Genomic DNA, 14,952 nt, shown 5'->3' with positions numbered 1-14,952 from the left:
GTCTGCAGTTATTTGTGCATTCTGGCACCTGATAGGGATGTTTCAATTTAGAGCTTATTTGTTTCAAATGTGGTTGCAGTCAGATTCCAGTTCTGTATAGTCAGGTTGCAGCATGTACTGCCATTGGGAGGGGCAGAAGGTCTAGCTGTTGAAGAAATACATACACCTTTATCAGCTGTAACCGAAGTGAGAGCCTAACTCTCAGATCTTTTTGTAGAATAAAATACAACAACTGAACAGCTTGCTTTTGTTCTTTGTCTGTAGTGCTCCTGAATGGAATTACGTTGATCCGAAACAAAAACAGGCTCTGGATAAGCAAGTGGATGATGGAGAGTTTTGGTGAGCACTGTTCATTTAACTTAAATCTTTTGGCCATTTTATGTGCATGTATGCTCTTTAAGCAGCTTTTTCAGTTGGATGGAAAGAAACTGCCAGCATTAAGTGGGTTAATAATGGCATGCGTGCATTGTTAACCTCTTTGTTTATCTCCCTTCCCATTCAAATATTACCTTTGATTAGTGCTTGCATAACTCAGTGCTCATCTGAAATATAGAGACCAGATGGTGATAAAATTAATGAGGTGGCAAGAATGAACCTCAGCTGCTCTACATTTTGAGGTTTGTTTGGGTTATTTTGCTTAAATGCTACACAGTAATGAAAAAGTTTAGATTACCAGCTTGGGAAGAGTCTGTTTACCCAGACCTAACGGAAAGCCCATCCCAGTTAGATGATTATATGGATCACTGCTGAAGCCCTGTCACTCTGTCCTAGACTGGAAAGATGAACAGTCACTGTCTTCCAAGGCAATCAGCTATATGGGCCATAAGGCACTGAGAAATGAGAACAGACCTCTGCTTGCGGCATGAAATGATCAAAGTCTGTCATTCATGCTAACCTACTAGGAATGATACAAACAATCAACAATAGATTTAAAGCAAAACACCAAAACCAGACTTTTTCTGCAGAGTGACACTCCAATAAGAGCCAACTCTTACTCCCATTAAATGGCACCCCATTGCACATTTTACTCCACCAGTTTTAGTGAGTTTACTTATGAAGCATGCTCCATGAAGGATTGTCCACAGCTGGGGATAGCAGAAAATGGGATGACTGAGCCTGTAATGAGTAACAGCCATTGAGAACAATTGTCTCCAGGAGATACAGCTTGTTGAGTGAGCGAGAAATTTTGTTACTCAAAAGCCAGTTCTAAGTTTCAGAGTTCAGTGAAATGGGGTTTTGGGAATCTCTGGACTGTTGGGAGAGACATCCATTTGCAGTTGCCTCGGCTGTGCAAGGGTGATGGACTAACCCTGGTCTTTTTGTGCACCAGGATGGCATTTTCAGATTTCCAAAGGCAGTTTACCCGCCTTGAGATCTGCAACTTGACTCCCGACACACTGACAAGCAACGAGGTCAACAAATGGGACCTGGTCCTGTTTAATGGACAGTGGAGACGGGGTTCAACTGCTGGAGGCTGCCAGAACTACCCAGGTGGAGACCCAGCCAAGTGGGCTTTTGGTGAAATACCAAACAAAATGATAAAAAGATAAATGCTTGTGAACTGGAGGGGGCTTTGGTGGGAAGGGCTTGGAGGTGCAGTGCTTTCTGCGGGGTTTAGACAGTAAGCGTGGCAGTCTAAACAAAGATCTAATTCACACTTTTTCCCTCATCAGGGATTACCAAACCACTAAGCAGTTAATTTGTGGCTGTATTCTTTTCTTTCTCTATCTGCTTTTCCTGCTTACACGGCTTTTGCTACTGACTGGAGTAATCCTCTGAAGGGTTGGGTAGGCCAGAAAAGTGTCACAGTTCAGTGGCAATGTTGTTTCCCATTCATTTTCAGGTTAGACCTCTGGAGATGCTGTCTGCCATTTGGTCCTTTTGCAACAATAACAGCCTCAGCCAAGGATGTTTCCTGGAGATAAATGACTGTCTGGAATTAATGATATCTGCTCCTCCCTGTTGGTCATTACTCCCCAGGAAATACCTTGGTGCTTTGCTTTGCCATGGCTCCAATTGATATTCAGCATAGCTGTGAGAACATAAAACCATGTAATGTAATGGAAAGGACTGGAAAAACTCCAGGCAAAAGTCCTTCCAAAGAGATATCTTCTGTAATTCTAGTAACAGTCATATTGGCTACAACAACAGCAAAAATCTTCTTCTTTGTGTCTCGTCTTGTGATTTCTCAGCGACATATTGGACCAATCCTCAGTTTAAAATCCGGTTGGATGAGCCAGATGATGATCATGAAGGGAGTTTGAACGAGCCGTGCTGCACTATACTGTTGGGCTTGATGCAGAAGAACCGCAGGAGACAGAAGAAAATGGGAGAAGGTCTCCTTAGTATTGGTTATTCACTCTATCAGGTGAAGTTTGTTCGTGATTAAAGGCTTTATTCCCTGTTCTGTTACGCTGGGGAAAAAAATAGCAATATGCTACATGTTGACATTCAGCACTGCAATTTAATAAGGACTGTATTTAGCTAGATGATTCAAGTCCTTATCTCATTTCTTCCTGACCCACGTAATATGGGAAGATTCAGATAAATTTAGGCTCAGCTTTTGTCTCACTTAAACAGCAGAGCAGTGTAAAACTAGAGGCGATAATTTAGCAACAGTCTCATTGAGAGCCTTCTCTTACAAAATCTGAATGGGGGCAGGTTCAGGGTGCCTGGCAATTGCAGGTAAGTGTTTCTGATTACAGCCTATCATTAATGCTCAGTAGTCACTTTCCTTTTTTATTATCATTATTTTTATCTTGCATTTGAAAATTGTTTTGATTCATTGTCTACCATGCTATTGTTCTGGTTCAGTAACTCTTTTTCCCCCCCTCATTCTCCCGGTGTTGTGTCTTTCCCTAAAAATATAATGTAGGGAAAAAAAATCTACAGTGTCATTTCTAATTTCTGTGATGTGAGGGGGGAAAAGCAAATATAGAATTTTCCAACCAGTATTGTAATTCCCAATATCGTATCTGGAGAATAGCAATTAAATGTTATATAGATTCCACTGGATGAATATCGTTAACCACCACAGGTGGGAGCAGATGGGAATGTCTGACTTTTGCTAATATATCTTGCGCAGGATGGTTAAAAACTGGCAAAAGTTTTCCCTAGTGCCTAAGCGTCTGCATACACAAATGCCTCTCACCAAGCACATTTCTGAGTTGCCATCTGTGTGGTCCCAAGCACCTTGGCCTACTGGAGTCCTGAATTTGCACATTAAGGATGTTTGCTCATATCATTGAGTATAAACCTGGAGAATTTAGCAGAGCTTTTGTGCTTTACCATCTATCTGCCTCCTCTGTGATCTTTTCAGTTAGTAGGTTAGACTTGGTGACACTTAACAAGTTGAAGACTTTCTTTTTAAAGACATTCTTTTGAATGACTACTAAGTCATCCCAGGTAGACATCCAGGTATGACCCAAGTTACTTGTGTCACACACTGTTGTAGATTTACATGATTGCAGCCAATGTTGTGGTTGAGGAGGTCTGGTTAGAACTGCAAGGATAGTGACCTAAAGCAGACCTCTGTGCAGAAGAAGGTTAAAAGATGTATGCTGAAGTCTACCTGCCCTGTAGAGCTTATCTAAGTCATGAAGCTCAAACTGCCTACTGACAATAACTGTAAATATTCCCATCACCAATCTCCTGGCCTTCAGTATGCTGGTTGTAAGGAAGAAGTCCTGAGGTCTCAAGAGGCTATTTCAGGCCCCAGAATTATTGCATGTGCAATATTTTCAAACGCTCTTTTTGGACTTCTCTTTGGCTCTCACTAGAAACTGTGCTCTCGAGACAGCTGATTGCTTTTGGAAAAGGTATCTCCTATTTAGAGGTATAAATTAGCATAGCAATTTAGTCAGTTTAGAAAGGGCCAAATCTTGAATTGTGTTACTTGTTATAATTGCCTCATAATAATCTCATCATCCTCAGACTGACTGCTAGTGATGATAGCCTTGTATTTTTATTACAATCCAGTAGCAGTTAGACTAGTAGATTTTACGTCTGCTGTAATCATTTCTCATTTTGTTTCTGGTTAGCAAAGTGAGGCTAACTTGTTGACTTTCCCAACTGAACATTTAAAGGTTGGCCAAAACATTTCCAACCAATAGTATCATTCACAACACCAAATCAGGAGAAAAACAATGAAATGTTGTATAGATTCCTCTGAATGAAGATCCTGTCTTTCCTTTGGAACAGCTCTAACATAACCTAGAACTTTATGTATAACAAATACTGCAGATGTAGTTTTAAATGATGACAAAAGAAAGTGTCTGAAGGAGACTTTCTCTGATTTTGAGAAAAGAGTAATAACACATCTGAGTATGTAGCAGCCCTTTAACATTGGCTTTTTCTTTTTCCTTTCAGATTCCTCAAGAGGTATGTAAGCTGTGCTGAAGACTTCTAGCTTCCAGATGGACACATCCTCTTGTGCTGGAAGGTTTAGCTACCAGGAGAAGACTTCTTCCTTACTAATGTCAACTCTTTTAGAGAGTTTTATTCTTTGATAAGTGGAATAATATTTCAAGTTCTGAACAACCATTTCCAAGGGAATGAGACACGAGGCTTTATTACACGCATCTGAGTCCCAGTCTTCACTTCATTTATAGTTGTTGAAATTTGGCTTCAAGTAGGTTTGTTTAATAGAGGTCAGAATTTGTCTGTTTAGCACAGGTGAAGGCAGAACAGGGTCTCAACACTCTAGAACTGAGAAAACGTAGCTAATATTGTTTAGAAGAAATGCTAAACTGTGTGGATCCATTCCTTTTATAGTTCTGAGCTGAGGCTCTGGTAATGAACAACCTCAAGCTCCCCTAATCCTCTCAGATGTCAATACTGAGGTAAAGAGACTTTTCAATCCTGAAGAAAGACACCCCAGGGGTATCTGGCAGTAGGAAAAGCCTGTACTCATTACTGAGGTCCAGCAGCCTGCACTGCCAATTTTTTCTCAGCTTTTCAGCCCTTTTCCTCTCTCTCAGTAAATGAATGTGTGGTCATGTATCAATTAACTGTGTTCTTTTAAGAGGCTTGCAGATGCAAAGGGAAAATTAACTGTATACCTTGAAAAAACATGTGGATTTGGTTTCTTAATCTTTGCAATTCCATTTAAGATACAAGTCAGGAGAAAGGATAGGACAAAATCTTCAGTGTAAAAGAGGGAAAAAACAGTGTATTTTTCTGCAGTTTAAAACAGAAAACCTGAATGATTATAAAATATTTGGCAATATCTTTTCATACTCTGGTCTTAGACAGCCAGAAACCTTATCTGTATGCAAAATTCCCCATCCTGTGTCAACCACACAGCATTTTTACTGAATCGTTGAATCACACTTTGTGAGAGACAGCCCTGTGGAGCAAAAGTCATGACTAGGAGGTTTATAGCAGAGATGTTACTCTTACACTGCTGTTTCTTCTTTCATTGGTGTATTGTTTTGTGAGCTATGCAATGTTTCACTTGCTTAAGAGTATATTGGTATTAAGGATATTCCAAGGAATATCCTTACTAACAAAAGTTGGGCAAATCATCTAATGCGGCCCCAAAAATCTCACCTTTGTGACTACTGCTTTGTCCTGTTTACTGTTCTTTTCAATCTGTTTGAAGAAACCAGAAACTACAGTTCCTATAGAATTAGGAGAGTTACTCCACACCATAAATTGCTCAAAAATATTCTGAAAGTTAAATTTGTCTGCAGGCAGCATATGAAATTCAAATATGCTCAATATATGGATAAGTTAAGTACAACATTACTAGTTTGACCAGATACAAGCACATAATATGTTTTTATGTATTGTAAAGAGGCATGTGAAAATACAACATTTATAGAAAAAGATCCTTGCCTCTTGAGATTATCTGTCTGACTGTTTCCCATGACAGAACTCTGGTAGTTATCTTTTATGATATCACTCATGAATTATGCTAAGAAAATCTTGAGATGGTGATAAAGAACTAAAATTGAAATAGGGTGGCTTGCTTACCAGTGAATTGTCAGATGGCTTCTAACAAAAGCACATTTCCCACAGCTGGAAAACAACACAGATATTCATATGAACCGTGCTTTCTTTGCGAGGAACCAACCAGTAGCCCGGTCTGATCCTTATGTCAACCTGCGTGAAGTCTCCAGCCGCATGAAGTTGCCGCAGGGAGAGTACCTCATAGTGCCGTCCACTTTTGAGCCTTTCAAAAATGGAGAGTTCTGCCTGCGAGTTTTTTCTGAGAAACGGACTAAACCACAGTGCGTATCTTCTCTGTAAAGCCTCCTCTGTGAGGTGAGGTGAATAGAGGAAGAGGTCAGGTGGTGTACCCACAGCATGTGGTCTGCCTGTTTTCTTAACCAACAAAATAAGCCTATTTCTAGCACCTACTTTCTTTAATAGTTTACCATATGTGACACACATGGTAAAGACTCACGGTGCTTCAGGTGGTGGCTTTTCAGGTGGTCTCCACCAAGCACTCAAGTGGTTAACTAGATCCCTCAGGTCTGTGAAGTAGAAGTCCCCACAGAGCACAAGATTTATGAGTATGCTAATGAGAAGACAGTTTTAAAAAAGGATTGTGTCAGTAGCAGCCATTGGATGAAAAGCAGGAGTCTGGATACAAGAGAGCAACAATGGATTTCCCAAGGAAAGTATCTTCAAGGAGGTGGGACAGACAGGTGGAACAGACAGAGATGGGATGGGGAGTGTGGGAAGCAGGAAACCTGGGGGCTTATTCTGTGCATTCGCTAACACCTTGTATCAAACCAGCCTGTTTTGCTAATTATTTTAAATGTAAATGGTAGACTCATTATTTTTGGTTGTGGTTTATTTTTTTTTCTCCTTTTTTGCCCTTAGGATGATTGGTGATGTGGTATCTGCAAAACTAGATGAGGTAAATGTCTTCACTGGGCATATCTCTCTCTCATTTTTTTTTCCTAGCAAACTTTTACTTTACAATGTGAGGTGCAAGATTTTTATTTCTCCCTTGAGCTGGATTCACAGTCTGTGTTTCCACCCAAGATAAATATTTTTTGTTTGTGGTGATTCTTCACATATCTCTGCCCTAGCTTCATGTGCTGTTTAATTTACCTAGGCCCATGCAGCACAGAAACTGCACCCTGGTAGGCTGGGCTGGAACACATTAAATTGTCTTCAATCTAGCCCAGGTAGGGGAAGGCGTGGAGGGCACAGAATGATCCTTTCCATAGAAACAGATTGTTTCACTGAAGCCCAAGAGAAATTGCAAAAGCAGACTTCCAAGGAACTGCTGAGTTGCTATGGCCAGGTGCAGAAACATTTTCACTGCAGCTATTTTGTAAACTGCCTTGGTAGCAGAAGAAAACTTTTTAATCAGTCTTAGAAAGTATTTACTCCCAAATGAAGCCAGCCCCTGGCTGGTGGTGATTTAAGTAGTGCCTCTGTTTTGTCATTGCTGTAGAGCAAATGCTCATTTTCCATTGCTGTAAATAGGCCCCTGTAAAGCTGCTTTATGATATCCCCAGTTCACTTTCTAGAACAACCTTGTAAACCACACTCTCGGTCATCTCTTTTCTCTAGCCTCATGTCAATAACAAAGATATAGATGATGAGTTCAAGACTCTCTTTCAAAAGCTCTCTGGAGAGGTAAGTGAATTAAAGTGAAAGAAAAAGACTGGAACCTCTCTGTTCTGATTATGCAAATATTTGACTTGCCGATTCCTTTTACTCTCTTGTCTTCAAAAAAAACCTAGTAGTTCTTCCCTTTTATTAACTCACAGCTTCAGCTCAATTTATTTTACAATACAGCAGTTTTACTACATTGTTGTTCTTATTGGTGTAAAATGCGATTTGTTCCCTTGGTAATGCTGGGCATGGAATAACTTTGAAAATAGGGGTGATGAGAGTGAGGACTGTGAAAATATTATCCCACGGTGAAATAAATTACCTGTGGAGTTAGCGTATAATTCTGACAATTGCCAAGTTGGCCAATTCCTTCCTTTTGGTTTAGAAGCCCCAGGAATCAGAAAACTGTTGGCTGAACTTGTCTCTCTATTTCTTGTATTTGCCAAACCACAGTAACTACAAAGCCCTGCTGTGTTAGCCTGTGGCTGTCACATCAGATGTTCTCTTAGTGAACAGGTGGCCACTGGCATCAGAGAGGGAAAACGTCTTGTTAGTTAGAAAGACCTTTTCCTGACTTTTGAGAGGGCAATTTTAGTATTGTATGGTTACAGTTTTCACAAGCCTGGAAAAACTGGAAATGCTCTCCTGAATCTCTTCAGCTAAGAAAGAAGTCAGTCATCCAATTCAGTCAAACCTGTTAAAAAGTTAACATTTACTGGATCGTGTCACCATAGCACCTAACAAACCACTTATTTCCCATTTGAAAGGCTAGGAAATATTCATGGTTTCTTAGGATCTCATCCATATGATGTCTGATAGTAAACATAAAGTACTAGAAGAAAAAATTCCACACCTTAGATATGGAAGAAAAATAGTCTCTGGGTGTCTGACAGCAAATGAACATAGCACATTTCAAATAATTTTTGTGTTAACACCTAACATATGTTTTGTTTTCTGTCCAGGACTGTGAAGTGACTGCAATTGGACTTCAAACTATCCTAAACCAGGTTTTGGCAAAGAGTAAGTAATGTCACGTAGTTGCCATTGAATGGAGTTGAGAGGCACGTGCTGAAATGACATCAAGTTGCTTCTTGGTCAAAGTGAACACCTGTGCTTTGGTCCATCAGAACACAGATGGGATTTGTGTTAACAAAACCCACTGTATCAGCTAAGGGTGAAGACAAAACCAGATTGTGTCTGTAGCCAGCTGAGTTTCTCCTGGCTTATTGAACCTCTAATACAAGGGAAAAACATACCACCTGGTGCTTCCCTTCCAAGTGCTGCCAGCTGATGTCCTGCAGAGACACTATATTCCGTGTACCTCTTGGGAGGACCACTGATTGTTATGCTGCTGCAAAACTTTTGTGGACAGAGGCTTATCATCCTAAAGCCAATAGCATCCCCTGCCTCTTTGCCAAAAATGCCATGTTAATGAGCTGAAGGGAAATTGTGGGAGAAATGGCAGAGCATTCACTTTACTAACAAGATTTTAAGGTGGTTGACATCTCCAAGGTTGTCTGCAGAAAAATATTTACCTAAAGGTACTTCTGACTTGGATTTTTACTACTTTTTGTACAGGAAAGGATATTAAAAGTGATGGATTCAACATTAACACTTGCAGAGAGATGATCAGCCTTTTAGATGTATCCTTTGAAAGTTCATTTCATCACCTTTAGAGCTTCTGGATCTCCTTTACACAACTTCCTGACAAGACAGGCTAAGTTTACACTTCCCTTGTCCAGGCACATGGCTGGAGGCACAAAATTCAGTCAAGTAGCTCTGTCAGCTCAAGGTGGCAGAAACCTGAACCAATTAATCATCATCTGCTTCTCTCACCTGTTCTGCATCTCTCATTGCTTAAACTTTTCCCTAAAAATAGAAGGGAGAAGAAGCAGGGACCTTCTGCCTGGATGCACCTGGGCAAATTTGGATGCATACACAGCATTCTTGACAGGAGGCAGGTTTTAAGCATAACCTCAACTGCTGTTTCTAAATCAGCTACTGCTTATGGAGTACAAAGCTCAAAGCAGCAGAGAGAGGCTGGAGTGTGTGTTCAGAGGAGGAAGGCTGCAAGTACATGCTGTGCCTCCCTCCTTTTTTGTGTAGCTTGTAGGACACGTGGAAGCTAATAAGCTTTGTGTAGCCAGGGGAAGTCAGTACTTCTTTGACATTCTGGGAAGGTAGCAAGTGCACTGGGAGAGTCAAGAGCCATGCTTCCAGGACACCACCAGTGTTGGTCTCAAATCAAGGTCATGTTGAGGTTAGCAGGGTTTAGCTCTGGAATTTGTAGATTACCGGATGTTAGAAGTGGCGTCTTTGCCCTACACTCCAAAGTCCCCCAAACCCAACAGAAAAACTGAGTAAGCACAGCATGAGGGGGCCAACTCCCTATTTCTGCTAAATTTTCCATAGGAAGGAATATTCAAGACCCTGAAGGACACAGAGAAAGACTGTGTAGCCTATTATTGACTCTTTCTGTTGACTTGTGGTCCCTGCCTCTGGTTTCTAACACTTCCCCTCTGTGAGGCCAGTCATTTTTTTCCTTAAGGACTCTAATCTACTGTTAACTGTGCAAAATGTGAGTGGATCTAATCATGCTTATATATTTAGCAATCCCATATATCATGCCTTGAGAGTGCAGATAGCCTAGAAATTCTTGGCATGCCTTTTGCTAAGCAAATGTAAGGCTGTGGGCATGTCTGTGTGAGATGGAGATGCATTCCAAGTGAGAACTAATATGGCATTAAGATGACACTGCAATGGGTGATTTGTTTTTATTAGAACTGGTTGCTCTCCAGTTTTGCTAAGGACAGAGAAATCATGATTTTTGAACCATGCCTTAACATCCCCAGACCAATGGGAGTGGCACCCTGGGACTTGCAGAATTCAAGACACTTTGGATGAAGATTCAAAAGTATTTGGTAACATAACATTTCTGTTTGTTTCCCCTTCCTTCTCAACTCTGAAGTACAGATCCAGAACTGAGATAGGGTTAAGCCACCACAGGCAGATATACTTAGAAGCCTTCCTTCTCATGGCTGGAGTTCATTTCTGGGCTCAGAAACACCTCTGATTTAAAAGGGCACAAGCAGAGCCTTTTTCACCTTGGCCCCATCACTCTCCATAATTTGCAATATTTTATGGAAAGCAAGGTTAACCATCTTTTATTGTTGGCAAAGACAGCTCTATCTGCTGCCTGCTGTATTAAAGCTCGTATGAATATATCTCTGCTGTTACGTTGCCAGTTGGGCACCAGCAAAAACAAGAAACAGATATATTTTAGGGCCTGCAAAAAACCTGGCTTTATATTTTTTAAAATCTTGTAGCAGTGCCGAGTTATTTTTTCTGTCAAAGGATTTAGTATCCCAAGAAGTTGACCTAGAATTGAGCAGTCTAAAAGATCAGATTTGGACCTGCTTTGTTTGGTAGCATTGTTTTCAGGCAAGCCTGTTACTACTGCCTTACTTGATGCTGGTCAGCCAGCACAGAGCATCTGTCCTAGAGGTTCATGGGAAGGTATTGAACTCATGAAGCACCAGCTCCATCCTAGGTCTGGTGTCAGCACAGCAAACCCTGAGAGCCAATTATAGTCTGAGCTGTAGGTCTGGATGGCATCTAATTGTAGATGATAAACGTAGTGACAGTAGAAATCTTCTGTCATTGTGTCTGAAATATTAACCAAAATGGACTTTGTCTGTTGCAGTGTTTGCCAAATGATAGGATATTTTCCTCAGTGGCCTAACTGCCACCATGTAATAAGAAGGCAGGCAGGCTGTCAGCCCATGGGAATGTGTTTCCCACTCTGCCTTGCTTGCCAGCAGCTACTTGAAACATTTCCCTAGCTTGTTAACATTTCAAAGAGTAGGAGCTTGGGCTGGTAGGGGCAGCCCCTGTCTCAGCTGTCAGAAATCGAAGGCTGAGTCTGCAAGGCAGAGTGATAGTGTGGACACAGCATGATTGTCCTGATGTTAATCTAGCTATACAAGCAGTGGGGATGGCAGGGCATGGACTGCAGAGTGGACTAGCAAACCAAGATTAAACCCTAAAAGAGCCCTGATTATTTCATTCCTGCTGCTAACCCCTGGTGAGTCTGGTGTGAGCATGCCTTTGCTACTGCTGTTACTCAGCAGTGAAGGCGGAAGCCAGCCTGCCCGTGCTTGCACCATCGTGTTGCTGTGTGGACACACGTAGAAAAGCTGTCTCCACCTTCCCTCATTTCCCTCTGCTGCAGGCAATCTATAAGAAAGTGGACAGTGACTACTCTGGTACTATTGACTCCCATGAGATGCGAAATGCCCTCAGAGAGGCAGGTATGTATGCTGCTCGGGGACATCATTGGATCACCAAACACTGAAGAGCAGGGAAGCCTTTTAATGGCTTTATTTCTCTCCCATCTCCTAGATCACAGCATTGCCAGTGCCATTCTCCCTTCCTGACAGTCACATGCTGCCTCTTTTGCTGCTATATACATCAAACCCCATTCTCTGTTCTGCATTTTGAACCACTGATATTTTTGTCCATGCTGTGACCATTGGCTGATCCATCTGGTTATTACTTGCTCTATTTTTTGCCTCATTATTTCCTAATCTAATTGTCCTCTTTCAAAGCTATGTCCAAATCCTCTTTTTCCTTCATTTCCTCCCACCACCTTTCTCTACACTAGAAAGTGCAGGCCTGATTAAGGCGTGCCCAAACGAAATCCTCTCTGATGTGTACTATTCACTTTTGGAGAGGTGCTTGCCAGCCGAGGGGCATCTAGAGGAGCACAGTTTTTTTGATCTGTCTTCTGCTCGGTGGAGTTTATATGAATCATAGACAGAAATAGCACTAATATGGGCCTGAATAGAGCCCAATGTGTTACATGAGCAGTTGGCTCTACTGCAATCACTGCTATTCAGCTGCAGTGCCAGGACTCGCTAATTAGGGGTTTATCTGGGGAACATAGGACTGGTTATGCTGTGAAACAATGTGAAATATGCAGTCTGACAAAATACTGTGGGAGAACTTTATGCCTGTCTTAATCCAGCACAATGAGCTTTGAAAAAGACCCACAGCAGAGGTGGGTGATGGTGTCCAACAGACCTTCTGGGAGAAACCGTCCTCAGTCCTTCACCCAGGCCTGCCTGCAACTGCAGCAGTCTATGGACAAGTCACATGAAAGACAATGTATTAACCTGCTGTATCAGTGATTTGTGTGCTTCCCATGCCTTCAGGTTTCACACTCAACGATGAGGTGCAGCACAGCATTGTCATCCGTTATGCCTGCAGCAAGCTGACCATTGATTTTGATGGCTTTGTGGCCTGTATGGTTCGCCTGGAGACCCTGTTCAGTAAGTACCTCCATACATCAGCCAAGGGGAATTCCTGAAAACTTTGGGGTTTTGTTAAGTATTTGGTGTCTTTTAACTGTGAGTGTAGCGAATTGCATGGAAACATGAGTGTGCCAGCAAAATTGTGTCTTGTTGGAGAAAGTAGCAGAGAAATAGCAAAAGCCTTTCTGTCTGAATAACCATGGAAGGTGGGAGACATGTTTTCATAACCTGCCATGCTTTTCTGCTTTACAGTCACCTGCATTTTATGGTCAGTGCTCTAGCCCTCAGGTTGTCCCAGCTCATATAAATGGTACCATTTATCATTTATAATCCTTACTCAGACCTGATTTACAGGTTTATCCCCGGATCATACCAGATGCCACTGAATCAGATTTTATAGTTGTTCTGCTGCCAACTCTCAGTTTGCTCCTGAAGATCTGACTATTCGGCCCCATGAAGTGAATTAGAAATGACTTGTAACAGGAAGGAAGAACAGCTGTAATATTATCTTACAGAAACACTCTAAATTTCCAGTAGATTGTGGAAAAAAGCCAGACTTCTGCATTTTGTCAGGCAGTGATTCTCTACATGCCAAACTCCGTGGTTTATGTTATTTTTTTTTCCCCCCATCATCTACTTTTTAGAAATGTTCCATCTCCTGGACAAAGAGAAGAGTGGAGTCATCCAGCTCTCTCTGGCTGAGGTGAGGCTGGTCAGATTGAAATACTCTCTGGTTAAGGTACAACAGTGGATCTCACTACAATACAGTTATCTAAAATTTAAAATCACCATTATAAGTAGTAAACTGATTAGTTTTTCAAAAGGAAAGTTTGTTTATGGGAAAAAGTTCTTCACCTCAGAAGGCCTGTGTCAATTAGTAGAATGAATATTTACCTTATATGAGCAAAAGAGTCAAGATACATTCAAAACTCTTCAGGCTGCTTGAGAAGACACTTACACGGTGTGTTTCACTATGTACTTTTACTCACTATGTACTTTTAGATGGCAGTGGTCAATTCACTAGGAAACACACAGCAGGGAACTGTTCTTGTCTGGCAGAGAATCTATTGATCAACCTGCCAGAATTAGAAAAGACATTTTAAGATGTCAGGTCTTTTTTTTTCCCCTCACATTGTTTTTAATGCTAATTTTTCCTGTTGAAGATCTAATAAAAGCAATCAGCTTGAGTTCTCCCTTTGCAGAGTAAAATATATCTCAGGAAACAGTTGGAAGGACCTCAAGAGATCAATCCAATTAGTCCTCTCAGCTGAAGGCTGACTCAAAGCAGGGAGGCTGGCTAGGAAGCCCTGTGGCCCTCAGTCATAGTTAAATCTATCTGGGATTTTACATTGCATACTCTGACCCTAGACTTTTTCAAAGATCATGCTGTTTACCGTGGAGAACTGGTCTTCCTTCAGAAGAGACTCCACTGGCAGTTTCTGAGACTGATGTTGACAATAAGTTTCCCTAAAGTTCCAAAGCAGGTGGTTGCTATATGTACAACAGATTAAAATGCAGCTCCAGCTCTTCCAGCTTGTTCTCCCAGAGCCATAGTAGAGTGCCCTGGTGGCATCCTGTGGACCTTCCAGCTGGTCTCACTCCTTGCTCTCTTTCTTCCTCAGTGGCTGTGCTGCGCACTGGTTTGAACCATGATTGATGAATTCAGCAGAGACCTCTGAGGCCCTTCTGAACATGGAACCACTCTTTTGGCTTTCGCTTTGTTACGAGAAGCAGAAAGAGAAACTCAGTTTTATTACTGGCAAGTTATTTTAAGCCCACTACAAATTAAGTGAATTCCTGTCAGTTAGAAAATAAATGCAGTCTTGAACAAAAAAATTAAACAAACAAACTCAAACTCAACCTCCTTCACTTTTTGTGCCCAAAGAGTATTTCTCGTGTCATGCTGAAATGTCACCACAGATGGGCCCAGGTGGCTTTGGTTTGACTTCTGTCTGTGCATCAAAGTTCAACAGCGTTCAAAATAATGCAGAGGATCTTCACTGCCTGCAACATCCAGAATATGTTTCACAGAGTACCCCATGCTGACAGTGCAGGCAAAATT

At 41.5% G+C, this 14,952-nt stretch overlaps 1 protein-coding gene across 1 annotated transcript in view; it reads left to right on the top strand.

Annotated features, from left to right (window-relative positions):
* CAPN8 (calpain 8) overlaps positions 1 to 14,661 on the top strand; it is a 30,247-nt gene extending 15,586 nt beyond the window's left edge. Inside the window, exons 8-21 of the mRNA XM_010197028.2 lie at positions 265 to 339; positions 1,331 to 1,491; positions 2,193 to 2,368; positions 4,369 to 4,380; positions 6,022 to 6,233; positions 6,832 to 6,868; positions 7,534 to 7,599; positions 8,541 to 8,598; positions 9,157 to 9,221; positions 10,431 to 10,499; positions 11,810 to 11,888; positions 12,792 to 12,908; positions 13,535 to 13,593; positions 14,513 to 14,661. Of these exons, the coding sequence (XP_010195330.2) occupies positions 265 to 339; positions 1,331 to 1,491; positions 2,193 to 2,368; positions 4,369 to 4,380; positions 6,022 to 6,233; positions 6,832 to 6,868; positions 7,534 to 7,599; positions 8,541 to 8,598; positions 9,157 to 9,221; positions 10,431 to 10,499; positions 11,810 to 11,888; positions 12,792 to 12,908; positions 13,535 to 13,593; positions 14,513 to 14,536 (1,210 nt within the window). The 3' untranslated portion in view covers positions 14,537 to 14,661. The remainder of the gene's footprint in view (positions 1 to 264; positions 340 to 1,330; positions 1,492 to 2,192; positions 2,369 to 4,368; positions 4,381 to 6,021; positions 6,234 to 6,831; positions 6,869 to 7,533; positions 7,600 to 8,540; positions 8,599 to 9,156; positions 9,222 to 10,430; positions 10,500 to 11,809; positions 11,889 to 12,791; positions 12,909 to 13,534; positions 13,594 to 14,512) is intronic.
* The last annotated feature ends 291 nt before the right edge of the window (positions 14,662 to 14,952 follow it).

Source organism: Colius striatus, chromosome 2 (assembly GCF_028858725.1).
Source record: "Colius striatus isolate bColStr4 chromosome 2, bColStr4.1.hap1, whole genome shotgun sequence".
NCBI lineage: Eukaryota > Metazoa > Chordata > Aves > Coliiformes > Coliidae > Colius > Colius striatus.
Note: the sequence above shows the minus strand (reverse complement) of the source record. Positions and strands in the feature narration are given on the sequence as shown.